Source organism: Hakea prostrata, chromosome 8 (genome assembly GCF_041222555.1).
Source record: "Hakea prostrata isolate BN-2017 chromosome 8, UWA_Hpros_2, whole genome shotgun sequence".
NCBI classification, from domain to species: domain Eukaryota; kingdom Viridiplantae; phylum Streptophyta; class Magnoliopsida; order Proteales; family Proteaceae; genus Hakea; species Hakea prostrata.
The window spans coordinates 4677962-4705559 of record NC_142607.1 but is presented as its reverse complement, the minus strand read 5'-3'; the positions used below and the strand labels follow the sequence as shown (position 1 = coordinate 4705559).

The 27598-nt window shown below is 40.0% G+C and overlaps 1 protein-coding gene across 1 annotated transcript in view; it reads right to left on the bottom strand.

Annotated features, from left to right (window-relative positions):
• LOC149006426 (Galactose oxidase/kelch repeat superfamily protein) overlaps positions 1-27598 on the bottom strand; it is a 44636-nt gene that overhangs the window by 11276 nt on the left and 5762 nt on the right. The window contains exons 8-15 of the mRNA XM_089164513.1: positions 24703-24745; positions 24519-24599; positions 21185-21304; positions 19159-19264; positions 6950-7013; positions 6200-6242; positions 4270-4518; positions 4021-4182 (exon numbers count right to left, since the gene is read on the bottom strand). Of these exons, the coding sequence (XP_089020639.1) occupies positions 4021-4182; positions 4270-4518; positions 6200-6242; positions 6950-7013; positions 19159-19264; positions 21185-21304; positions 24519-24599; positions 24703-24745 (868 nt within the window). The remainder of the gene's footprint in view (positions 1-4020; positions 4183-4269; positions 4519-6199; positions 6243-6949; positions 7014-19158; positions 19265-21184; positions 21305-24518; positions 24600-24702; positions 24746-27598) is intronic.

The following is a 27598-nucleotide window of genomic DNA, read 5'->3' as shown; positions in this document are numbered from 1 at the left end:
AATAGGCATGGTTTTGATATTTTGTTACTTTTGTGGACGATTTCTCCCATCTACATGGTTGTATCTTTTAAAGGATCGGACGAGTTCTTAACTACATTACAAGTTTTATCAGAAATGGACTCAATTTCTCTTCTATTAAAATTTTTCAGTCGATAATGCTTTAGAAAATGTGCAACATGATATATCTAACTTGTGTGATTCTCTTGGAATGATTCATCAAACCAGTTGTTCATTCACTCCCCAACAAATGGAGTGGGAACGAAAAATGTCACCTCGGAGGTTGAGGTATTTTAATTGGATGAATGTTCAAAGAGTTCGGTGTGATGCAATTGATGTGGTCATTTAATTAAGATGCATATGCTTTGCTTTATGAAAAATCTCTTTTAATTGTTTTTCCCAATAGAGAACGTAGTCACCCAAAATTTTGGTTGTGTGTGTTTTGTTCACATACCACATCCGGATAAACTCCGATTAAGTGTATTTCTGGGTACCACGCACAAAAAGGTTTTGTTGTATGATCGGTTCTTGAAACAATTACAAGTGGGATGTGATGAAGACACCCTATTATCAAGTAATCGGCTGTGAAAATGTTTGGATGATACCTCTATCCCCTAGTCCTCAAGCAATGTCCCACATGTTATCGGAAGACATAAGTGGGAACATATGTGGATAGAGAGTTCTCAAAAATAGGGCTCTCTAGTGGAGGAGGGCCTAGGATGTTCCTTCTTCCTCCTCTCCACCGGGGATTCTAGTGGAGATACCGCCTGGATGACTTACCAATTGCTTTAAGGAAAGGTACTCGACTTGCACTTTACACTCTAACATTGTTTATCCTATTTCCAATTTTGTTCTACCTCTCATCTCCCTCCTAGCTTTCGTTGCCTGCTTTGTCTATGTCCGTTCATATTCCAACCCATCATACCGAAGCTCTTAAAATTCGGCGGAAAGCCGCATGGATGTGGAAATGGATGCTTTACATTCTCGTCATACATGGTCTTTAGTCAACTTACCCCGGGAAAGATGTGGTCCGTGTCGGTGGGTGTATACAATTAAATACCATTCGATGGTACGGTTGAAAGGCTTAAGGCCCGCTTGGTGGCTAAGGGCTATACACAAACATATGGTGTAGATTATTTTGAGACTTTTTCTCTGTGGCAAGACTTAATTTTGTCCGTGTCTTGATATCTTTGCTATGAATTATGATTGGACTCTTTTTCATCTTGACATAAAAAATGCATTCTTATATGGTGATCTTCATGAAGAAGTTTACATGGAGCAACCTACGGGGTATGTTGCTCGGGGGAGGACACTGTCGTGTTTGCGGGCTTCATAAAGCGATTATGGACTCAAGCAGTCTCCACGGGCTTGGTTTGAGAAATTTAGCAAGGCGGGAGTCTTTGGTTTTGTACGGTGTTATTCGGTCACTCTATGTTTGTTAGACGGCGGGGTGATTATGTTGTCATTATGGCAGTTTATGTTGATGATATTGTCCTTTGGGCAATGATGTTGATGCAATCCATACGGTTAAGGCACACTAACAAAAATCTTTCCAAACCAAAGATTTAGGTGATCTACAATATTTCTTGGGGATTGAAGTGATCCGCAAAAAAGGAGTAAGTTTGTCACAAAGAAAGTATGTGTTAGATCTTTTGACCGAGACCGGCATGCTTGCTTCTAAACCTAGCGACATTCCCATGGATCCTCGGTGAAGTTAGGACGTGATGATGGTGACTTGTTAGATGATGTCCATCGTTACGGGAGTCTTATTGGGAAACTTATTTATCTTATGTTACTCGTCCGATATTTCGTATTCCGTTGGTGTGTTGAGTCGGTTTATGCAGTCTCCTAGGAAGGCTCATTGGGATGCAGCGATGAGAGTGCTCGGTACCTCAAGAGTGCGCGGAAAAGGCTCATCTATCGACCAAATCGGAGTATGGACTTGGTTGCCTTTTATGATGCAGATTGGGCTGGATCCGTCATTGATCGCCGGTCAACCACAGGTTATTGTACTTTTCTTGGTGGAAATCTTGTGACTTGGAAGAGTAAGAAACAGTCCACCATTGCTCGATCTAGTGCTGAAAGTGAGTATAGGGCTATGGCCCACACCATGCTGAATTGATGTGGCTTCGTTCATTGTTAGAGGAAATAGGATTTCGGCTTCTACCCCTATGAAAATGTTTTGTGATAATCAGGCAGCCACTTACATTGCTAGTAATTCAATGTTCCATGAGAGAACGAAGCATATAGAGGTAGATTGTCACTTTGTGCGTGATGCAGTGAAGAAGAAGCTTATAGCAACTCCTTTTGTGAGCTCTACCGATCAACTAGCTGATTTGTTCACCAAAGCTCTGCTCGGACCAAGTTTCGAGTCTATACACAAAGTGGGCATGGGAGATTTGTATGCTCCAGCTTGAGGGGAGTGTTGAAGTATACATAAATTTAGAGTTTTCTTGTTCACGTGAACAGTGTTTTATCTGTTCACGTGAACACGTATTTGCTTGTTGTTTTGATTATATTTTCTATTTCTAATGTGGGAATCTTGCTACATAAGTTTTGGGAGTTTTTTAGAAAGCATAGTTTCTATTTTGGTGGTAGTTTCTATTTTCAGAACTTTCTATTTTAGGAGTTAGGAAGTTACTAAAGCTGTAATATTTTGCTTCCTTCTTCTAGAGGACAATTATTTGTCTCTCAAGTTGTATTAGATTCATTAGAAGCTATAAATAAAAGTGCTCTGTGATTCTAGACTCTTGAGCTAAGAATCACAGGTCTTTTCTACTGGTTCTTCATCTCTCTTCTCTTCTTCTTCTTCTCTTCTCTCTTTTCTCTATTCAAGTTCAACTGCTATTTTGATTGTTTAAAGCTTGTTTTCTAACATCAATTATATCGGTTAATCCTCTCAAGCTGACCAAGTTAACTGGGTCGAGATCGCAGTTAGTTATTGCAATTTTTCTTTTCAACTCAAATGTCCATCTTGAGAGTTACATTACAGCTGCTGGGATTGGAATTTGGTGTCTATCAATTTTAGGCCTTTGGACACAGTGGTGCCCTCAGAGTTTTCTTCTTCTTTTTTCTTTTTTTTTTTTTGGGGGGGGGGGGAGTAAATTGGAGTTCCACTCAGACCACAAGTTGTAAACTGCTACCATGAAGTAAGGCTAAAATGCCCGAGTATACATAACATACTCATTTCAAGCAATCAACTCATAAATTCATGTTCAAACAAGCTTGTGACTAACAATAAAAATGTTCAAACTTAAAAATACAAGAAAGTAGTTCAAAATCTTGAAGAAATGTATAAGAGGTCTATCCAAAGAAAGCTGAAGAACGAGGCTTCCAGAAGAAAGCCATGCAAAATGTGCAGAAACCGAATGAGATTGAGTCAAGATATCTCGACCTGATCAAGATGGAGTCCCTGTTAAGCTGTGGTTTGGTTCAAAACCTGGTTGAACCAACAACCAAGATCTCGGTTTTAACTTTCTGATCAAGTTCATGTAGTACTTTGTTTTGCACAATATCTCGTCTCACCTTTCCAAAAGGTGAAATATCTCACAAGATGTCGGCGAGTTCTCAATCTATGCATGTAATAACAGGTAAAAATCCATTTAACGGAAACAAGACATACTATTACACTAACCTTACAATTGAGGAATAAAAGCTAAAATATGCAAATGTTCATTTTCCACAAGGGGAACAACGGAAAATCCTAGGATAAAGTGTCAATTTGGAGCTTCAGATAAGATGCCATTGCCATTGATAACCAAATATTTAGAAATGGGGATGCTACCAGAATTCATCGGTTGCTTTCCTACCATACAATGTAAGGGAAAAGGAAGCGTTTAGAGAGCACATTTATGTTCTATAAGGCAACAAGCTATAATTACTTTAAAAGGTATTCATGAATATGGGTAGAGGGTTCCAGTATAAATTTCCACAAAGTGGTTGGAAACACAGCCATTTTGCGAACATGCCTCTTTTTATGCCCATCTCAATCTTAAGCACAAAAGCAAGTGAAACGTAACGAACCGGTATGATGCACTTCCACTCATCAAGTTTGCTGAGATTAAGAGCGTACAAATCATCAAGTGAAATTTCTTGATCTCTGATTTCCATCATACCCCCATAAATGTATAATGTATCTTTTCCGACAGCCATGCAAGAATTGATACGTCCACAAGGCTTCACCACCTAAAGGTTGCAATGGAATTGCCAAGCAATCATTAAAGAGAGAAAAATGTAAAACATCAAATCAATTTAAATTTCAATAAAACAAACCTCTTCAGACGCAGTGCATGTCTGCTGATCGGAACTAACAATATTTTCCCGAGGCGCCTCATCATAAATAGTAAGATTCCTCTTCATATCGTGAGTTATTTCATCATTGCCACTTTCTGCATTGAGTGCTTCTTTATAATTATCCAACTCTTCACGCCTTTCGTTTGCTCTTTGATCTTCTAGATCAGCCAGATTACTCTTATTGTCAACACTACAACCATCAGAGTCGTGTTCTTTCTTCTTTTTTGTCTGTAAAAGCCAATTCAACATGCCATGAAACAATACAATTAGAATTAGTAAATGATTGCCCGCTTCTGGGTTTTAGACAAGGAAAGCAATCCAGTCCAGTCAAGTTCTTGACTTCGATTCCTTATGGGCCTATTGTGTTTGAATTGGTATAAACAAACCAAAAAATTGAAAATGAGATGATTAAAAAATGTTTTAGTTTGATCTGTGACAAGTGACAACTATGCAAAAATTCACCAAAATTCTCTCTATTGTTCAACAATGACCAGTATATGTTAGGCCTACAATCTGAGGGAATACAAACATATCTTGAATTGCTCACCAAACATATTGGACTCAGCTAACTCTTGAATGAAAAAGCACAAGTAGTAGTATTCACATTCACTGAGAAAGAGCCTAGAAAGAACAACTCCTCCCCAAGTAGGGGAAGATTGGAGATGCCAACCAGGCAAAGCTTTGGGCTTGCTGTAGCAAATACCAGGAATAGAGTCCTGCTTCACCCTTCCCTCTCATTATCCATCCCATCCCCCCCACCACCACCACCGGAAGAAAAGAAAAAAAAAAGGAAAAAATATCTCCAAATCTAAAACATGGAAAAATTGCTAGAACTCCGCCCTTTAGCTCTCTCCGCCATGGCCTTGAAGACTGGGGATGGTGCAGCCATTTCTTTCTGGTTGGACCCTCAGCACCCTCATCCATGTTGTTGGTGCCAGAGCAGTCTAGTCCTTTAATATCCCTAAGCAATGCCCTCTCCCCCACTTCATCAATTTTCATTCCTAGGCCCCTCCCTCCCCCTTTACTCCCGAACTTGCCTCTATCTAGCACTTCCACATCTCCCCTCTCCTTCTCCCCTGAGGGGCCTTCTCCTCTGGATTGCACTTGATACCTTTTCCTTCCCCACTGCCTTAGCCTAGAATCTCAGCTGTTTCCCTCCCCCCTACCCCCAAAAAAAAAAATTACCTCGGCTAAGCTTATATGGTTCAGTGGCCACATCCCTCGACAGGCCTTCACGGTTTGGAGAACTTTTTCCCACTGCCTCCCCACTCAAGCCTTGATCCTCACCCATAACATCCAAGCTAACCCCTCTTGCACTTTCTGCCCTTCCCTTGAAACCATCCCTCATCTGCTCTTTGCTTGCCCCTTTTCCAAACCCATATGACTACACGCCTACAATTCCATGATGCCAACCTTTTGATGTTGAGTTCAGTTGGTTAGCCTCCACCTTCAGGGGATCGACATAGCGAACACCACCGAAAGCTCATGCTCAGAGCTTGCATTACTCATATTTGGTTGAAGTGCAATAACTGCAGATGGTCCCCAGAATCCAGATCTCTCGATCAGATTTGGAAGGCCATATATAAGGATGTCTCCCCCAAACTCTCCCTCTTGCGGCATAAGACTTGTAGATACCCCAAGGAACAGACATACTGTTGTTACCTAGGATTTAGATCCTTATCTTGTGTACATGCCTAGGCCTGTCTATTCCCCCCCCCCAAAAAAAAAAAGGGTTCTCCCCCTTCAGAGTGTGCTTATAATATTTATTTATTCACCAAAAAAAAAAATTGACCAAAAGTCATTGGTGAAAAGATTTTAGCATCATGTATCATCAACAGATAACATCAATTAAATTTGATACAAGTAAGCAACAGAGAACAATGACACTCAAATTTATATCACCAAGTACCTTATCTTTAGTTGACTTCTCCTTTCTTAACTCCAGAGGGTACCTATGCCAGAAGCAAAAATGAGATTGGTTTTGGAGGGAATAGAAGTAAGTGTAAGACTGTTCATCTGTCATAAGCAGTGGCTCTCTTTTTCTTTTGCAAAAACAGTTGCCAAACAGCAGACACAAAAAAAATATAAATAAATATACAAATAAAGAGCAAACAACTTACAATAACAAATACTATTGTGGGCAACATTTTCATTTAGAACAGGAGACTTGATGACTCACTTTCATCCGTGGCTAAGAACTGTTTGAATAGTCCAAAAAAGTCACAAGATGTATTTTACTAATCGCAAACAAGAAATATAGTACTCAAGCATTTCTTGATGCTGACATTTAACTTCATTTCATGTTTCACGTGATGACAATGATTATGCATGCCTAAGATGAATAAGACTGAGTAGGAAAACTGCCCCCCCCCCCCCCAAAAAAAAAAAAGTGGGGACTCTTCTGCTTGTGCAGAAGCGTTTGGCACCCGGTTCTTCCATAAAAGTGAAATAAGTAGACACGAATGTAGTCCTTTCCTTCTTTGTTTCTTTCTCTCCCTTTTTTTGGGAGGCAGGTGGGTGGTTGTTTGTTCAAAGATGAGTTGTTTCTAACATTAAAGAACACTTCCAAAGCACAAGCTTTTGCCATTTGGAAGGAAAAAAACACAAAAAAGAGAGGAAAAAAATCAAGGAAAGAAAGAAACCAAACACATAAACACACCATCGACGGGTATCCAACTGGAAGCCATACAGCTCATTCAAGAATAAGCTCATCATCACATCACCTGCACAAATAAAATACAAAGCCACAATGAGGATACAAAATCACAAAAATAAGAATTCTGGATGCTGTCATCAATCCATAATTCATGCGGATTAGAAGAGATATTGGTATCAACCAGAACCAACTAAGCTTTGGCAGATCTAAAACAGGTTAGCCACACCATCTGTGTTTCTCCATTCCACACTATTTTAAAGCCATAGAGGCCGCCAATAATAACTGATGCCCTTCCATAATACTTCTGCGCGGGCAACTTTCACTCTCCAATAGCCCTACTCCATTTAACATTTTCAATTGGCAACAAATCACCGCAAAAGAAGTGTTGTACCCAATGCACAGGGTTCCAACATTTAGCAGTGTTTGGAGAGGATTACATCTATACAGCCTTACCCATGTTTCCGGGGAGGCTGTTTCCAGGACTTAAACCCATAACCAATCATTCAGCAAGTGAGAGTAATGTAGTACTGTATTTGATTGATCAAAACAGTAGCCAAATAGGACCTTTCACAGGGAATCAAGTTCAGATTTGATAGACTTAAGATGAAACAAAATTTAGATGTGAAAGAGGGTTGAAACTAGAGTGATACTATAAGAATAATAGCATAACAATACGGGCTGAATAGATCTTCAAAACAGGGGCAGAACTATGATGAAGAAATTGAAGGGACAATATGAGGGAATTGAGAATAATAATGTAACACTTGGGCTTCACACCACAAGGTGCAGTTGGAGCGAACACCAACCTACCTTGATCAAACACAAGGAGTCTCCATGGAGAAAGAATGCTAACAAAGCAATTTGATTTCAATTGATGAGTTGTGTCTTCATCTCTTACATAAGTCTTTTTATATAGCATTCTAAAGAAACATAAACATTAATGGTAACATCCAACCACTAGCTAACACCACCTACCTATTAATAATTCAACTACTACCTAACTCTTGACAGAGGAATACTCCTTTGACAATGAGTTCTTTTATTTTCAAAGCACAACCCCTTTTGTTGATTTTTCAAGAACTAGACTTGGGTTTAGGTCTATACCATGAATATGTGGGCTAACTTTAACCTACTAAAACAGCCTTAGCCCATGAAAGTCATGGGCTGATTTGGGTGATAGCTTTAGACCTTTGATGGGCCTGATCCAATAGGCTTCTTCTTTCTTAAATATGTCTTCAATTCTGCATCAAAGAGCTTGAGCAACTCACCAAGGCGAGTTTCTAGTATACTTTTTGGCCTCTACTGGGCATTCAGCATGTCCAAAGCACCTAAGTTCGGCCAGCATTCAAAAGGGAAAGGAGGGGGAAAAGAAAGTGCAACACATATGGCATTTTATTGCTAATTAAAATTATACATGCCTGAGCTTTATACATAACTAATCAGCAAAAAGCACATTCTTCAAAGATTTTTGCTGCATTTGTCTCATAAAAACTGCTGTCTTAGACAGGGTTGGCTTAGTAACTCACTGGATCCAATCACTTTTTTCCCATTCGGTGAGGATTTGTCCCTAGTAGGATGAAGTCAAATTAACTCAACTAAGCATTACCAACAAAAATTTATTTAAGACTAGCAAGCCTTTCTATCTTCTGTTTATTAATGACAAGAAAACCTTATGTTGAAGCACAAATTCTGTTCATTACTGACAAGACAACATGATGCTGGAGCCTGGAGGACCTCATCCCTCTAATGTTTTTATCAATAGGAAAAGAACTTTCAAGCTTCAAATACAACATTTTGTTCTGATAAAAATGAAAGAATTAACCAAGGAACAAACATTGGGACACAAACCGAAGCACCTAAGTCCAGATCAGGACAAGCCCAACCCACTCCACCAAAAACATAGCCAACCAAGTCTAATGTTTTGAGTTCCAAATTGAAGTTTAGAAAAGGGGGTGGGGGTGTTTGACTGCGGCGTAGCTCAAGCACAGCCCAAGCCTTAATCTATTCCATCATGCTACTATTCTTAACTCTCATCATGAAGCTTTATTCGATGGACTCATACTAGGTCAAAAGTTGCTAGGGACATTGAGATGGAAAATTTGTTATCACATCAGACAGTATCTAATGTAGTATTGTATTTGAATGATCAAAACAGTAGCCAAATAGGACCTTTCACAGGGAATCCACTTCAGATTTGATAGACTTAAGATAAATAAACTTCAGATATAAAGATAGGCTGAAAACCGGAGTGGTAGAACAAGGATATTGGTTTAAGAACAAGGACTAAATAGGTCTTCAAAACAGCAGTAGACTATAAAGAAGAAAAGGATGGAACAATATAAGAGAATTGAGAGAACAATAAGGACAACAAAGTAACACCCGGGCTTCACACCGCAAGGTGGATCGATTGGATCAAACACCAACCTACCTTGATCAAACACAAGGAGTCTCCATAGAGAAGGAATGCTAACAAAGCAATTTGATTTCAATAGATGAGTTGTGTCTTTACCACTTACATAAGTCTCTTTATATAGCATTCTAAAGAGACATAAACATTAATGGCAACATCCAACCACTAGCTAACACCACCTACCTATTAATGACTCAACTACTACCTAACTCTTGACAAAGGAGAACTCCTTTGACAATGAGTTCTCTTATTCTCAAACTAAAGCCCCTTTTATTGACTTTCTAAAAACTAGACTTAGGCTTAGGTCTAAACTATGAAGTTCAACAAATGTGGGCTAACTTTAACCCACTAAAACAGCCCTAGCCCATGAAAGCCATGGGCTAATTCAGGTGACAACTTTAGGCCTTTGATGGGCCTAACCCAATGGGCTTCTTCTTTCGTAAATATGTCTTCAATTCGCATCAACTCTCCCGGCTTTAAACATTCGCTCCGACGAATGAATGAAGGACATGTAACGCTCATACAAATCGGGATCGACTTTCTTGAAATCATCAGCATGAATCCAAGTACTATCATGTCGTGGACGATTCTTCCATTTGACGAGGAAAGCATGGTATCCAGTGCCACGACGAGTGGTTTTGTAAGAGTCATCCAAAACCTCTTCAATGATGTCATTGATTGGTGGCTTGAGTTGGGGCAGCCTCAACATTTGTTGGTGTCTCCATCATCGAGTGGTGTCCTACATAAAGATGTAAGTCAGCCACGTTGAAGACATTGCTTATGTTCATTTCTTCCGGTAGCTCGAGTACATAAGCATTCGGTCCAATGCGTTTCAGCACCTTGTATGGACCCATCTTCTTTGGATGGAGTTTGTTGTTGACCCCATGTTGGAACCTTCGGGTTGACACGAACCATCACCATGTCTCCTGGTTGAAACTCCACATATCGTCGATGATGATCTGCGTAGCCTTGTAGACATCATTGTTGAGAGCTATTCTTCGGCGAACATCAGCATGTACCTCGTGATATGGCGCAAACTCGCCAGCCTCAATACTTACACGTGCTTGTGGTGGTAATGGAATGAGGTCTATAGGCCGTCGGGGTTGAACTCAAGTAGAATCTCAAAGGAGTACGACGCGACGATTAATCGAGCTGTTGTAAGCAAACTCAGCTATGTCAAGTATGGACGGCCATGTCTTCATAGTCACGAACCAAACACCTCGGAAGTTTCCCAAGCTCGATTCACCACTTCGCCGCGGTTTGGGATGGAATGGGTTGAAACCGAACTTTGTGTTACTTTCAGCCACAATGTCTTCCAAAGTAGCTCGTGAACTTGACGTCACGATCCGAGACAATGCTACTTGGTAGTCCATGTAGTCGTACAACCTCCTTAAAGAATATCTTTGCAATGTGAGATGCATCAAGGTCTTTCGACATGGTATAAAATGAGCCATCTTTGAGAATCGGTCAACCACAACCAGATGGAGTCGGATCGCTCTTTTGTGGAGGGTAGCCCAAGCGAAACCATACTAATATCAATCCAAGGTGCATGAGCGGTAATGGTGAGTACAAACCGTATTTTGCTTGGTCCGGTAGGATGATCCTGATTACATGATCAACATCCTTTGCAATATGGGGCCAATAATACCGATCGGTAACTTGATGATAGTCTTATCCTTGCCAAAGTGACCTCCCAAACCTCCAAAAAAAAGGGAAAGAAAAGGAAAGGAGAAGAAAAGGAAGGAGAAAGGGGGGGAAAAGAAAGGGGAAGAAGAAAAAACAAGAAAAGAAAAAAACAAAGAAAGAGAAGAAGAAAAAAAGAAAAACAAGCAAAAAGAAAAAAAGAAAAAAAGAAAAAAGCAAAAAACAAAAAAGAAAAGAACAAGAAAGAAAAAAAAAAGGAAGACAAAAAGGGGAAAGGAGGGGACCAGGAGAGAGGGGGAAGAAAGAAAGAAAGACAGGAGAGGGGAGGAAGAAAAGAAGGGGAAAAGAAAGATAGAGAGGGAAGACAAAGGAAGGGAAGCCGAGAACGGGGGAGGGGGGGGACCCAAGAGAAAAAGGGAAAGAGAAAGGCACCCAGACAAAGCCCAGAGAGGAAAAAAGACCCAAGAGCAAAGAGGAAACGAAAAGAGAAAAAGCCCGAAGAAGAGGCACGGAGAGGGGGAAGGGGGAGGACCGAGGGAGCCGAAAGAAGAAGGAGGAAGAACAAGGGAGAAGACCCGAGAGAAGGTCACAACCCAGCCAGGGCCCCGAGAAGGGAAAGAGAGGGGAAGGGAGCAGGGGAAGACTGGAAAAGGCAGGAAAGGGCCGGGGGGTTGTGGTAGAAGAGGGGACCACCACATCATCATCACCACCACCACCATATTATCATCATCATCACACACTCCAGTCACCAAGGGAACCAAGTCCATCATCACACAGGCATCATGGAAGGGGGGAGAATATCATCATCATCAGACCATATAATATATCCCACGAAGGATGCAGGGTGTGGAAAAGGGAGGAGGCGGGACCTCCCCGGGCCAAGAAATAACACAGCTCCCACTCGGAAGAGGGGGACTCCCGCCTCATCCAAAAGGGACACCAAAAGGGGACTCCTCCCATCATCATCAGGCAAAGATGAAAAATCTATCCCCATACCGGACCAACCAAGGCTCTCTCTCAACCCAAATAAGAAATAACAAGACCCCAGCACCCCAAAGGTGAGAATGAGATGAATGGCTCGACGCGCAGCGGTGGGAAGATGGGAGAGAAAGAATCTTAACAAGTACTCCGAGCAACGTAGAGACAAGAAGAAACATAACAACCAATAATAAAGTAAAAATAAATGTGTCAAAACTAAAGAGCACAAGATTAGATAAGAAAGGACAAAGAGGGTGTCAGGAAAGGAGAGGAGAGCTACCAGAGCATCTCAAAAGCCTTTAAGGATAAATAATACAAAGTTAGTAATAAGAAACAAGTATAGCAATCAAGACTAGACTACTAGCATCTCACAAGTCACAACTACAGCTTACCTATTATTAATTAATGCTGTTGGATCCGGTCCAACCTCATACTAGGAGGGAAAAGTCCTCATCCCAAGTTTCGAGTGGTACAGGGGTTCAAATAATAGGCTATCAAACAAGCCAACAAAGAGATGGTAAGAAACTATAAAACTACATAATAAGTATACGTTATTAACAATTAAGTATTTAAGTAATAAGAAAATTTTAATAACTTCAACTCACCAGCCAAATGCAAGGATGAAGCTTCCCACCTCGGATGATGTTAAGGAACGGTTGCCCCTAGGATAGACTGTTAACCATCTCCTTCATCATCTCAAGAGCATATATGTGGTAAAGTTGGTTTTGGATCTACCAACTCAAGACTGTCACCACAGTGGTCGAAGCTGATAACAACTCTTAGATTTGCCCGAAGCTATCACGGATATGGTAGCCCAGCCGCCTCGGGTGATGATGGGGAAGCAAACCAGCTTCAGATGCAAACATAGCAGTAGTTGGGCTTTCTTCGAAAACTCTTCAAGGAAATCCAATTGTGGCAAACTGGACCAGGCCTCACCAAATCACCACCACATGTCCTCCTCAACATATCCAAAGCAAATCCATGGTTATATACGAATGTGGTCACATTTGAGCCGGAACCACATTCTTACAAATTTGACTTCCCCATGTCTTTTAGCATCAAATCAATACAATGTGCCGCACAAGGAGTCCAAAAGAGCCTATACGGGATCCTCCATCAACTTCATCCTAGCCTCTGAAATTGGGCCATTATCAGCAAACTGCACCACGTGTGACTCCAACCTCTTACCACATTCTTCAACAACCCATATATGTATTGCATCCTCGGACCGGATGCATCAACGGACTGAGGAAAGTCCTCCCATCACAACAACATAAAATGATGATAGACGCCAGGGGACCAGCCAACCATCACACACACAGTCACCCCATAGTGCATCCACATTGGCTTAAGGCCATCAAGAGGCTAACTCTTCCTCAGCGTGGGAGATATACATTATATATCTCATAGGGGTGGCCAACCACCCACGCCCAGAAAATCTCATCCACCATCGCCGTATAATAAGGCCCGTGAGATTTGCGGAACAGTGATATAATGCCACAGAAAAGGCCATCCCCACCTTGTCCTCACATTACCCCACATATGCTTTAATTTTTCGTTTGACCGGGCCTGCAAACAAGTCGATCGGGCGAGATGCACATCGGGATGGCCTCAGGGTCGAAGCGGAGATGTGGCACTAGGTCGTGACGTGGGGCCCGGTAATGGAACCGACTCTGGTACTCCGCTCCTCCTCACGGAGCTGCTCCACTGCCTCCCAACATCCGGATCTCCGGATGACCCCGCACCCACGGCTGTGTCCTCCGATCTCATGAGTCTATAAGACTCCTACTCATCCGAGTACTCTCTCCATCTCTCGCCTCTGGGATGATGCATCAGCTGGATCTAGATCACATTTGTTCTCCCACCTCCACCTCCTCAAGAGGCTAACGATCCCTTGCTTTTGTGCCTCTTCTCTGCCCTCCTTTCACATACTTGCCATTGCCACTTTAACTTCATAAGGGACATTGGGGCATCCAACACATGGGTCCCCTCCGTAGATGGATTTTAGTCTAGTGGCCACGATCCAATCTTTTAAACAATATTTACACTGACTTTCCTATCATCTGTGAGGCTACCAGCGAAGCTATGTGACATTGTGTTTTATCTGAATCTCCAACTCAAAACTCAAAAGCTTGTGCGAATCGAATTCCGATACAAACATACATAATATTTAATAATCACCGTTAAAAACTTAAAATAGAAACCCAACAGTCCAACACTTAAATTTTAATCAAAGCATTAATACTTTAACTGTTTAACATCTAATCTAAATACAAAAACTAAGAAAAATTCTTCAATTTAAGCTTGCACTATAATGGAACAAGTGAACAACAATAGAGAAGAGAGAACAAGATAATGGCATATTTCATTAACAAGTTATGTACCAAAATTTCTGGATCAAAATTCAGACATCCAACATTGAACATTCCAACTTGAACATATTCTCTGTAAGTCTTCTATTAAGCATGCTAAATAGCTAATGAGCTAAAGATTTAATTTTTTTAAAGCTGTAAATGGAATACATCTATTAAGCATGCTAAACAGCTAAAGATTTAATTTTTTTAAAGCTGTAAATGGAATACATCTATTAAGCATGCTAAACAACTAAAGATTTAATTTTTTTAAAGCTGTAAATGGAATACATGAGCCAACTTGCAGCAAGACTCGATGCTAAAAACACAAGAATTTCAAGGGGAAAGAAGAGAAGCAAGGGGAAAGAAGAGAAGCAAGGAAATGAAGCTAAAAACCCAAGGAAATGAAGCTAAAAGCAAGGAAACTACTGTTCACAAGTAGATTCAAAGCTAGGTTACCTTCCAATAGAGCTTCAAACCATGGAAAAAACAACCAACAAGTGCCGATTTCAGCAAAGGAGGGCTTGAATCTACTTGAAATCATGCAAAACCATGAAGAAATGTCGAAAAATGGTGAAAAATGGTGAAAAATCGGTGAAATTGTCGCTGCGTTCGATCGAAACTCGGTTTCCCGAGTTTCGATCGAAGATGATGACTTTTTATAACGTGAACCGGCTGGTTAGGGTTAATTAAACCAAAAACCGTGAGTTGATCGAAATTTGAGGGTTTGATCGAAACTTGAAATTTGCAAACTTCCAGCCGGTTGAGGCTCACCCAATTTCGACCCAATAGGGAAATTTGAGGTTTGATCGAAACCTCGAAATTTGAGGATTTGACCGAAACCAATGATTTTTTTTCGACACGGTTTCGTTTGGTTTTACGGTCAAAATCGAGCGAAGTATTGGAGCCGCATCTTTTGCTTGATAAGATGAAAGGCTTTGGTGGCGCGTCCACTGAACTCACCTTTGCCTTGCTTCAAACACTGGTAATAGGTGCCATGACCGCACTAAAGTTCGAATGAATCTCCGAAAACGATGCAAGTCCATGAAAACTACGAACCTCGGTGATTGTCTTGGTGTAGCCAACGTATACTTGTTATCTTCTCGGATCAGCTCAACCCCCGGAGAGACAATAAAACCAAGGAACACAACCTTTGGCAGCATAAAGGAGCATTCTGAGATTGATGTATAGCTCTCAGGCGAAGCACTCCAAGACTGCCGAGATGATCGATGTGACATCGGATGCGAGATCAATATATCATCAAAGTATACGACCAAAAATCGACCAATAAAAGGACGGAGTACCGTGTCATCACCCTCATGAATGTACTAGGTGCATCGCAAACCAAAAGGCATGACTTTCCATCGAATAGTCCATCCTTGGTCTTGAAGGCGACTTCCACTCATCTCCGGCCGAATACGAATCGATGATAGCCACTCTAAGATCCAATTTAGAAAAGATCTTAGCCCCGGATAGCATGTCCAACATGTCATCAAGCCGCGTTATAGGAAACCTATACTAACCGTAATCTTGTTGATTGCTCTCCGTCCACACACAGCGCCAGAGCCATCCTTCTTTGGAGTCGAAGCGGTACAGACATGGACTTAAGCTCTCGAATGAATCCTTAGTAGCAACTCATTCACCGCTTTTGAGTTCATTGTGCTCGTTGGGCTAAGGCGATAAGCCGGTAGGTTTGGTAACACCGAACCCGGTACCAAATCAATGGCATGTTGAATATCGCGCATAGGAGGTAGCTCATTAGGCAACTCATCGGGAACCACATCAGAAAAATCAGAAAGTAACTCTTTGATGGGTGGAGGGAATGTCGCCTCGGTGGAGGCGTGACTACCCGTGACAAGAGCCAATACCAGCCCCGTATCATGGCTAGTGTGAATGAACTCCTGTGAGGAACAACCAGCAGCTTCTTTTGCGGTATGGACAACAACTTTTGTGCTTCATCGGTCCCCCTTTGGTTGGTCCTCAAGGACCTCCGTGACGATTTCAGCTGGGACATTGACGGGTGGAGGATAGTGTGAAGTCCTTTGAACTTGAATACACATTGGTTTTTCTTCCCCCCGACCATAAGTCATTATCATACATCCATGGCTCGACCAAACAGAACATCAATAAGATGCATAGGGATTACATCACACCATACATCTTCCTCATATGATGGAGCTTCAGTGGTAGGAACACCGTTGATTTACCTCCGAGTATTCCCATTCAGCAAGGATACCCGATATGGTGAGGGTGCTTCTCCACCTTCAAGTTTGCTTTCTTTGTAAAGGTGCGAAGTAACGTGACACAACTCCCACGTCAACTATCACCAAAGCGGTATTATCTCCGGACTTCATACGGCTGTAGAAGATACAATTGCGCCCCAGCCTCTCCTTTGGTTCAGCCACCAAGATGCGTACTATATGAATGCCATAAGCATCACCTCTATTAGCATCATCCTCATCATATGCAGCTCCGCCATAGTCGCCATCATCGAGCGGGTATGGGAATAGATAGGATCTTCCTCCGCTAACTCTATCTCAGACAACAGCATTAATCGACGGTGTGGGCAATATTTAGCATAATGTCCAACCCGTGAAAACATTGTGCTTGGCGCCACTAGTCATAGGAGCCTTGCCCTATCTTGTCGGGTAGGAAATGTGGGTTGAGTAGGGGTTGTTGTTGTAGGTTTTGGTGCTGGAAAAGCCTAGCCTCCCGGCGGTATCCAAACCTTTGTTGTTGGATGCCAATAATTCTTCCGCACGAGGGCCCAAAACAATCCCGCACGCTCTACATCCACAACGCCAATGGCCCTATTGATTTCAGGCCGTAAACCCAATCAAACGTGACAAGATTTGGACTCCCCTCTCGAATTCCCGACGAGAAGAAAGAGAGTCAAATTGTCCATATATTCGCAACCGACAAGTTCCCTTGCGAAGAGAATTTAACTTGTCTTGTAGTCGCAATCGAAAAGTAGATGACAAGACTCTCCGCCTCCATTCCTCCCACGAGTAGGAGCCTACCACGATCTTCCAATCATATCGCAGCTCCACCATTCACGTGCAGCTCCAACCAGCCGGACATGCTAGCTCATCTCGACCTCCAGAGTTCATACCAATCAAAATAGTCATCCAACGCCCAACCAATCATAAAAGACTGAGGATCATGCACCGAGTATTCTTGAGTTCAAGCAACCCCGTGAGAGTCACCAACATGCTTATTGAATGTAGGTTGTTCTCCACAAAATAACCGTAGGTGCTCCTCAAAAGTTGGTTGCACAAGGAATCCGGGGTCCCTCCCATATCTTGAGCAGAAAATTGGCTCGAAGAGCGGATGGAATTCTCACCAAGTGGAGGGTGAGGAACAGAGTAGAGGCAGCAACTCGGCCTCCATCTAAGAACTCTCATCCATCTCGGTTCAGGATTGGCTGCTAGTTGTTGAACCATCTCCATCATTGCGCCATAGGATTAGTTGGATTGATGGTCCAGATTCACTCCCGTCATGGCGATACCAAATAATGTAGTACGTATTTGAATGATCAAAACAGAGCCAAATAGGACCTCACAAATTCACTTCAGATTTGATAGACTTAAGATAAATAAACTTCAGATATAAAGATAGGCTAAAACCGGAGTGGTAGAACAAGGATATTGGTTTAAGAACAAACTAAATAGGTCTTCAAAAAAAAGACTATAAAGAAGAAAAGGATGGAACAATATAAGAGAATCGAGAGAACAATAAGGACAACAAAGTAACACCGGGCTCACACCGCAAGGTGGATCGATTGATCAAACACCAACCTACCTGATCAAACACAAGGAGTCTCCATAGAGAAGGAATCTAACAAAGCAATTTGATTTAAAGATGAGTGTGTCTTTACACTTACATAAGTCTCTTTATATAGCACAAAGAGACATAAACATTAATGGCAACATCCAACCACTAGCTAACACCACCACCTATTAATACTCAACTACTACCTAACTCTTGACAAAGGAGAACCCTTTGACAAGAGTTTTTATTCTCAAACTAAAGCCCCTTTTATTGACTTTCTAAAAACTAGACTTAGGCTTAGGTCTAAACTATGAAGTTCAACAAATGTGGGCTAACTTTAACCCACTAAAACAACCCTAGCCCATGAAAGCCATGGGTTAATTCAGGTGACAACTTTAGGCCTTTGATGGGCCTAACCCAATGGGCTTCTTCTTTCGTAAATATGTCTTCAATTCTGCATCAGTATCTCTTGTGGATTTACCTCTTGGTAAAGATCTGATGCATCACCACTGGATTTATGCTGTTAAATATCTTCCTCTGTTCAACGCCCAAAGGCTAAGTTGGTTGCGAAGTGCTATACTCAAAACATACAGAGTGACTACTTTGAGATCTTACAATCAGATGCTCGTATGGTTAACTCTGTGGTTGTCAATCTTGATTGGCCTCTTCACCAATTGGATGTCCAAAATGTTTTTCTCCATGGTGATCTTCAAGGGGACGTCTAAATGGAGCTAACTCCCAGGTTTGTTGCTCGATGGGAGCTTTCAGGCAAGGTTTGAAGCTCCATATTATGGACAAATTAACGTTTTTCCACGCTAAATTAAATATTATGTTGCATCTCTCCTCATTATTTTACCAATACAGACCAGTGGTTCATTGCTTCTAGTGAGGTACAACAAATAGAACATTTAATAAGATCGCCTAGATGGCACCTTGATAACTGTGCTCTTGGCAGAGGGCACCAAACGTGTTTGATCTCCTACAATTGACACATACGTGAAGACTGAGGGAGGGGATTAATAAATGCTCTCTTGGCAGAAGAAAAAGAAAATACTGACCTTTCATTTCCATATCAACTACACCCCCGAATAGCAAAGCCCGCTTTTTGTGTACACACATAGAAAATCCAGCACGAGGTCCAGGTGGCATCCCACTTTTCTTCACCTATGCAATGAGTCAATGATAAAATACAGCTTCATGACTTTATCAGTTGAAATAAATGATAAGACACAGGAATCTCATGAAACCACTACAATCAACTAATAGTAAGTGTTAGCACTCTTTAGGTTTCTGGAGAGGTAAATAAAAATGTAACAACCTATGTAAACAGGAGTATTCTGAGAAAATATAAAGTTGAAAATAAATGAAGATGTGTTATCTATTGTTGTATTGTACATTACCTGACAGACAGTTAATTCTAATATAAGTTTATTTTGGAAATTTCCATGTTTTGTTTGGCAATATTGTCATGTGGTTTTACTAGGTTTGGCAGGATCTCTTCTTCTTCCTCAAGTCGAAAGATTCTAGGGTAAAGGGAAGGGAGGGAAAGGTTATACAGCAAAATAGCAACGACCTACATGAAAGAGGGGGGGCACATTTGCCAAGATCTGATATTGGAAGCATAGAATGAAAGTTAGTTGGAACAAGTACATAAAAACTACACAGCACCACTGGACAGGCATTGTACAAACAATATTTTGAGCTAAGAAAATCCCCAAAAAATATAGTTTATGCTCCAAAAGGGTGATCCATCATGTTCCCTAGGAGGTCATATAGATTTGAATGTATTTTGTGGCATTGGTTTCCCAGTCAACTCCAGATCAGATCAGCAAGTTTTCCAATCAAATTAAAAGTCCCTGTTGATTCTACTTTCTAATTTGTAGTTTCTGTGACAGAGGCTTACCAAATTAAAGAGTCCAAGATAGCAAAAAGATCCTCGTGGACCACCTTTAGCAGCAAAGTTCAGTTACAATCTCCTATATCAACATAAGAGTTTCACCTTTTCTTAATCCCCTTTTCTCTTTGACAGGTTCAACCATAATTATAGACCATACCAAGATGCTGGCCTGACAAATTGATTTGACAATTAAATTCAAATTTATTTCTCCCTGTGAATGCTCTGTTATTGGAGATTATTTCAAAGACTTGGTCATCACATAACCCAATCATTGGATTGGAGTGATATTTCTAGGGCATATTTCCCTCTCTATTTGTCTCCTACACCCAAACGTTCAAGTGGATCAAGCCTGCTGATCTGGTGATCAGTGAAAATCTTCAGATCCTGCCATAGAATGTCACAGGAAATTTGGGATTTTCCGCTTTTGTTCCTTCCATTGGATATTACAGTAAGCCAGAATTTTGTTTACACTGGACCAGTTGATTTTGGGTTCCAAATATTTTAGCAACTTCAGTATAAACCATGTGCTGCAGTCTTATTTATTTAGTGGGAATTGTTAACCAGCTGAAATGGTAATCCTACACCATATTGTTTGAACTCAAAATACCAACCTACCTACCCAAATAAGTGAATAACAACCCTTGTTCACATGAAAATTTTGTTTTTATCAATGGAAGGCAGTGACTGTATTGATGAGAAACTAAAGGGGCAGTAGCAGCCCAAGCCTGGAACAAGGCCCTAATAACCACTGGGTTACTCAAACCCATAAAATCCCACCCCCATTATGAAATAGAGCAACCTACCGGGAGTACATAACATTATGATTTACAATTATACACTTGCAGGCCTAACATACACCAAGTCACCAACAAGGATTGCACCATGATGATTATAATAGACTTCTTAACGTCAGATTCATAAAAGAAGATAAAAGTGTCTGAACCAGCTAAGTGAGCAGGAGAGGGAGAGGGGCCAGGAAAACCGAATCCTAGAATGTTGCAATACCCTTTATATTTAAATCGATAACAGAGAACCTGTACCAACATTAGATGAAGTAACGCACAATCCAAATGAGAAAGGAACTTCCCTAAAGGAGTTTGAAATTATAAGAACCTATGACTTGGATTTTCATATATAAATTCCCTATTATTTACCAGGAAGAAGTAAAGAAAAGAATTTATAAGAACCTTGTTCCATTCCCAAGTTCTTGGATCAAGGGACCACATATCTGAATGAACAATTCCTTTCTCAGAGCTGTTGTTCTTATCTGATGAAATTTCTTTGGAATAGCCACCATACAAAAATATCTGCAGCATAATATTGCAACCAAAAAGATCTAGAAATTAGTTATCTCCTTAATCCTTGAGGATTTTACTTTTAAATGTGTACCACAACACAAACTCATACAATGGAGATAATACAAGGTACTGAATAGAAGGTACTGAATAGAACAATAGACTATTGAAACTTGAAAGCAATAACAGTACAAGGAATCTAATAGTTTATAAGAATGACTGCAAAACAAATCAAGCGTACAAAACTTAAGCAGACAGCAAACTAGATAAGAGTTCACAAGGGTATCCACAAAAACAAAATACTAGGTACTAGCCCAATTGTGTATAAAATAACATATTAACCTGCTTGAAGTGAATGCCATCATCATCATTATCAAGCCTCTCCCAGCTAAATGGGGTCAGCTACATGCTTGAAGTGAATGTAACAACAAGATATTGTAGCTGTCAAGGTAGTGCCTTGATCTCAAGGTGCCTTGGTTGGCCCAGGCGCCTTGGACACCTTGCTCGCCTAATTGGTTCCCCCTTGTATTTTGACCTTTTCCACTGCCTTGGTTGGCCTAGCACCTTGACAACTATGCAAGATATACATTTGGAACAACAAAATCATAACCCATCAATGGAAAGTGCTACAGTAGCACAAAATAGCATAAGATATTACTTAAATTGTTCTTATAGCCACCTGGTATTATATGAACATGTGTATACTAGAATAAAATGTTGATGTAAAGGTAAATTTGGATAGGCTATGTTAGGAAGGGGGCTTTTGAAGGAAAGGAAGCCACAAATGTGAAAGTTATCCAATCTGCAGTCAACCTGGCTCATTTGGAAGTTCAGAGAAAGAAATTCCTCATATACCATATCTTTCCCTTGTATCAACATCGTGAAATTTAAATTTGACAGATTATTGAAGGAACTTCAGACAGAGGTACAATTCTCTGATTTCCTTCTCATATTAAACTCGGCTGCAAGCAGAAATTTGCAGACTGCAGAGGAACTTTCTCTTTTTGCTTATCGAACTCCAGTATCAAGCAAAGATTGGGTTCATAGAGAAACCTCAAAAATCGAATGAAAACATGCTCTTATCATCAACTCTCTTCAGATGTCATGGAATGAGGGAAGTTCAGTTAAGTGGCGGCCATGGCAGCAGATGAGCCAGTGCTGTTCACTCTGAACACATGATAAGGGACACAGAAAAGCAAGGGAGACAAATATGCAGGAATTTAAGCATCAGAGAGAAACAAAGGACTTCCTTGAGATCAGAATTAGGAAGGAAATAAATATGTTTCACAGGTGAGCCAGTGAAAAGGAATAAGATGGTCTTATGAAAAATAATTACATATATGGTAATAAGTTTCCACCAGAACATGGCCCCTTATTATCCTTTTCTTCACTTACCTGTCGAACATCAAGGATAACATTTTGTGAAATATCCATTGCCAAATCAAGTGGATTAAAATCAACTTCTGGAAATCACGGACAAATCTAAAAGGTTGCAACCTTGATAATTTATCATCTTCTGACCTAGTTGCTAGTAAATAAATTTAAACAAATTTTAAACTTAATAGAAATAAAAAGCACTAATGAATTTTTGGGGCTTAAAAAAGATTAGCCACAAACAGTTCAATAAAAATTCCATCATTTTAGCAACATCGAATTTCCCTACCGTTAAAAGTGTTTTCCTGTTAATGAATCTGCCACCATATGGTATACTTACTGCTTTGAGCTTTCAGAAAAAGAAAAAAAGAATGCAGATCAGAAAGGAATTTGTAACCTAGGAGGCTAGGACATAACATAAAGATGTCACAGCCTTTTTGGGCCTTATTGAGAATATTACAAGAAGATTTCAAGCGACCCAAAACCAGATTGCCTAAAGACTTCTAGAAGAGCTCCAAGGTGCAGGCTGAATGGGATCTATAGTGGGGACCACACTGGATCTCAAGAAAGATTCTGACTGTATGAAGATCAAATTTTAGTTACTAATTTTATGTCATTCTTAGTTTCTAAAAGTTAGTTTCTAATTTCAGAATCAGCAAGTATCTACTTTTGTTACCACTAGGAGTCTTGGCTACATAACTCAGCCAAGAGAGGCTGTTCACAGCCCCTGAATTGTATATTGTTTAGTTGACTGCATGTAGCCTGTTCAGTTGACTGCATGTAACCTATGTTTTCTACTGTTCATTGCTCACTGTAATTGTTTTTCCCCAATGTATATGCTTTTCAAGTATGCTGCTGCCTCCACTAACAGCCTTTAGGTGTAAATGTTTATCTGGTGCCTACCATTAGTTAGCATTGTTATCCTCATGGGAAAACTTACTTTCCAGGTTTATCCTACATCAGACTGTTTTCAGACTCAAACTTGCTACAACTTGGTCAGTGGCCACAATGGAGCAACCATATCGTTGTTTTGAGAGAGAGGAAATTTCAATATGAGGTATTCAAGCTTCAATTTCACACCCCAGACCAAAATCAAGTCTGAACCTTCCTAATAAAATCAGGTAAGTATAATGTAATCCAGTAATACAGTTTCTCGTTCTATAGGTCAAACCTCCACCCATAAACGCCACCAAGGGAAAAGAAGGGGAAAAAAAGCTGTGCACGCCGACAATAAAATTTGAGCATGCTATAAACTACAAAATCATTCAAAAATAGGATAGCTAGAACACAATTCTCCATTCAACTTTGGTCAAGTAAGTCCAAAGTGAAACTCTATAATGTATGCTCAGAATACTCAACAGATTTCTAAATGGATGGCAGAAATAACTAAATATTCACACTTGTTAATATTCAAGATATAAAATATCCTTTAGCTTCTTTAACCCTCCAGTAATCCTTTTCTCTTCTTCTTTATCAGAGAAGAAGGAATCAGAAAAATAAGAGGAAATAATTATAACCAATAAGTCATGGCAAGGAAATGAAGACTACATTTGTTATGACCTTAATCTAGTTTTCCTACATAACAACAGATGACAAAAAATCCATCTTAAATCCAAAATGCCTCCTATAAGACCATATAATTAGTACCTACACTAAATGACTTCATTCCCTTGTCAAATACTTAACCCAAATCCATCATAATCTGCAAGGTCTGAACAAGAATACACAAGAAGCTGGTCTAAACAATTCTAAGCAGAATATGGCGCATTAGCCACATCAACTTTTGGATGAATTAACCACATCTATTGCTATACTAATAAGTGATAATCACAAAATACCATTATAAACTCACCTCATCTTGGTAGACAAAAAACTGGAAACCACTCCTAGCACTTGGCCACATGCAGCCAGGCGTGGGTTTTATTTCTTGCCACTACAATAGGTCATCATTGATGTCAGCAAAAATATCAACTTTCAGACCAGGAACTAATCAAAAGTAGTGCCAAACACCAAGAAAAATGAAGTGAGGAAGTCACCTTGAACTGATCTAGATCGAATACATGCAGATCATTAAAATATCTGCATACAGAAAAACAACAAATGGTTCCATTAACGAAAAGCCATTGAACACAAAAAACCAACAAACTACTTGCTAACCGCTAACAGTTTGCAAGTTACTCAGCATTAAAAAAAACCAGTCTGTAGAATCATGACATAAAAGAATATAGTTCAATTAATTTCAACATTAATTTAAATTTTTATTCCTTAGTTAACTGTATTATTTAAGAAAAGAATTCAAGAACTTGGTTGAGACAGTAATACATGGCATCACATAAAATGCAAAAGTATGGACAAAGATAACAATACTGAGTGTCCCACCCCACTGGAACTACATAGATTCAGAGCATGACAGGTATGCTACACCAGCACACTACCAAGATTCAAAGATCGCATAGTTCTACACCAATCTCACATCCACACATTGATCTCGATATCATAGCATAAAGAGAATTCAAAATCATAAGCAGCGAAAAGAAAACTAAAATGTATTAATAATGATTATAGTTCTCAAAAAAAAATTTATCAGGGTGCTGACTAATTATCTTTTTATATCCAAAGCGTCGGTATATGGAGTCAAAATTGAATAAGAGAACAATAATTATAGTGTTTAAAATCGCATAATATAATTAAATCTCTATGCTCCAAAAGCACAACCAGCGTACACACAATCTGCATCACGTGTGACAGCCTTTTGAGACAACTAAGCGGCTAAGCGCACTTCTCCAAAGCCGACGTATCACTTGCAAACAATTATAAAGGGAAACATCCCCTGAATAGTAAGCTAACTAACACAAGCTTAGGTAGGGGAGATGCAAGTGGAATGCATCTCTGACGCATCATATCTCTACATGCATCAACAAACCATCATAACAGATAAGCTGTAAGCATACAAGTGAGTGATAAAACAAAACCACATGGTCCATAACGACGCATGCTCCAGAGATTAGAAAATAAAACAACACATCCTAATGATCAGTCACTAAATCAATGCTAGTATAGTACAACTTGTGCGCATTACGATGACCTTAGTACTGCTCAAACAATGGATAACCACAGCTCACATTCTACTCATGCCAGGAGCAACCTGGATCCAGACCCAATGACCACCAATATAACTCTTTTCTATCCCCCTTCAGCCGGGATTGAGTCATCAACAGGCACCATCCATTTCTAGTAGAACTCATCATCATATTCTGGAACATGTAGTTTGGCAAAATCTCATTGAACTAGTCTCACAAGAGTTATCCAACACCCATTGGCAATGGGTCATGGTATTTGGTTTATTCACTCAACCAAATGCACACACAACTCATATAATTTCATGAGCTATTATATTTACACATGCATCCCATACCACATATATTCTGTAATGAGTGATGCGGGTCATAACTCACTTCACTACTATCACAGCATCTACCACCATCACATGTCTCATATCACATATTATCACTATTATTCAAAACTACAAAATCACATAGCACAAACCCAATGCAAGGTGATTGGTGAAAGAACAATAATGATGCATGATGTGTATAATCAAGTAAAGACTTCAAAAACATAACTATATCTCACTGAACTGAAGCGATGGTCAACACATTAGGGATCAGGCGTCCAATACGCCCTCACAGTCACTAATCTCTAGACTTAAAAATACATCATCAGTAAGTCAAAAGTACCCCTAGATTCTAAAGATCAAAACCTTCAGAGCATCGAACATAATCCCCACACTTTATGGTGGAACACTATTTCACAAACTTCAGTTCACAAAATTTTCCCGATTCTGCATACTGAAACCATAGAAAATGAGATACATAGTTTAAACCCCATTGAATATTAATTTTTAATTTTAATTAAACTAGACTTCTAAAGCTAACATCCCTAAAAAGACCAGAACCAGAATCGACTCTAGCTCCCTACCCCTTTTATGGTCTTCCTTTTTTTCCTTTCCACTCGGTCTTGTAGTCTCTCCCTCTCACGGATTCTCTCTTACTTATTTCCATGTTTTTCTTCTTTTTGTTAATTTTTCTCCTATCTGAATTTTGGATTCATAAAAAGTATTTTTTAAAATAAAATTTTTTATTGCACACAATGGGTTTCGACCCCCTAACCTATCCCTAGTTACACGAAAATCCAACCATTCAGCTAAATTTATCTTATCAATAAAATATAATAAAATAAGCATTTAAACACCTGGAGCACGGGCATTACAGAAAGAATGGATAATGAAGAAGCCACATTGCATTTGTTTCTTAACCTATCATTTGCAATATTGTCACACATCCATATTAAATTTTAGGGTAAATGACAATCATCTCCCTCTTAGTTGGTCGAATGACACTTAGACAACCTCTTAATATGATAGTACACTTACACCGACTCTACCATTAGAAACATGACTACAAGAACGCTACCGTCAATTTTCTCAATTAAGTGGTACCTTTACCATTAAATTCTGCTTGGAAACCCCAAAATGCCCTTAACCCTAATAGCTATATTCTTTCTTAAAATATCTTTTAGTTGAAACCCAAAAATATCTTCATCCCTAAACCTAGATATAGTATAAGATGTTGGTGAAGAAGCATCTCTTCACCCTTCTTCCTCCCCAAATCAAATGAAGATTTCAAAGAGCAGCAAGTGACACATTAGATTCTCTATCTTTTCCACCAGGACAACCACCAAGAAAATTGAGGGAAAGCCAGTGACATTCGACCCATTGGGAGGGAGAGGAAATTGGATCAATAGTTTGGCAATGGAAGTGAATATCAATTAAGATGAGAAGATTGATGTATCAGTCCAAGAGCAAAAGGGTTGCTTGAGGGGGGAATATTGTGAGTAGATTCAGAGACATTGTGGAAAAAGAACTACAACCTG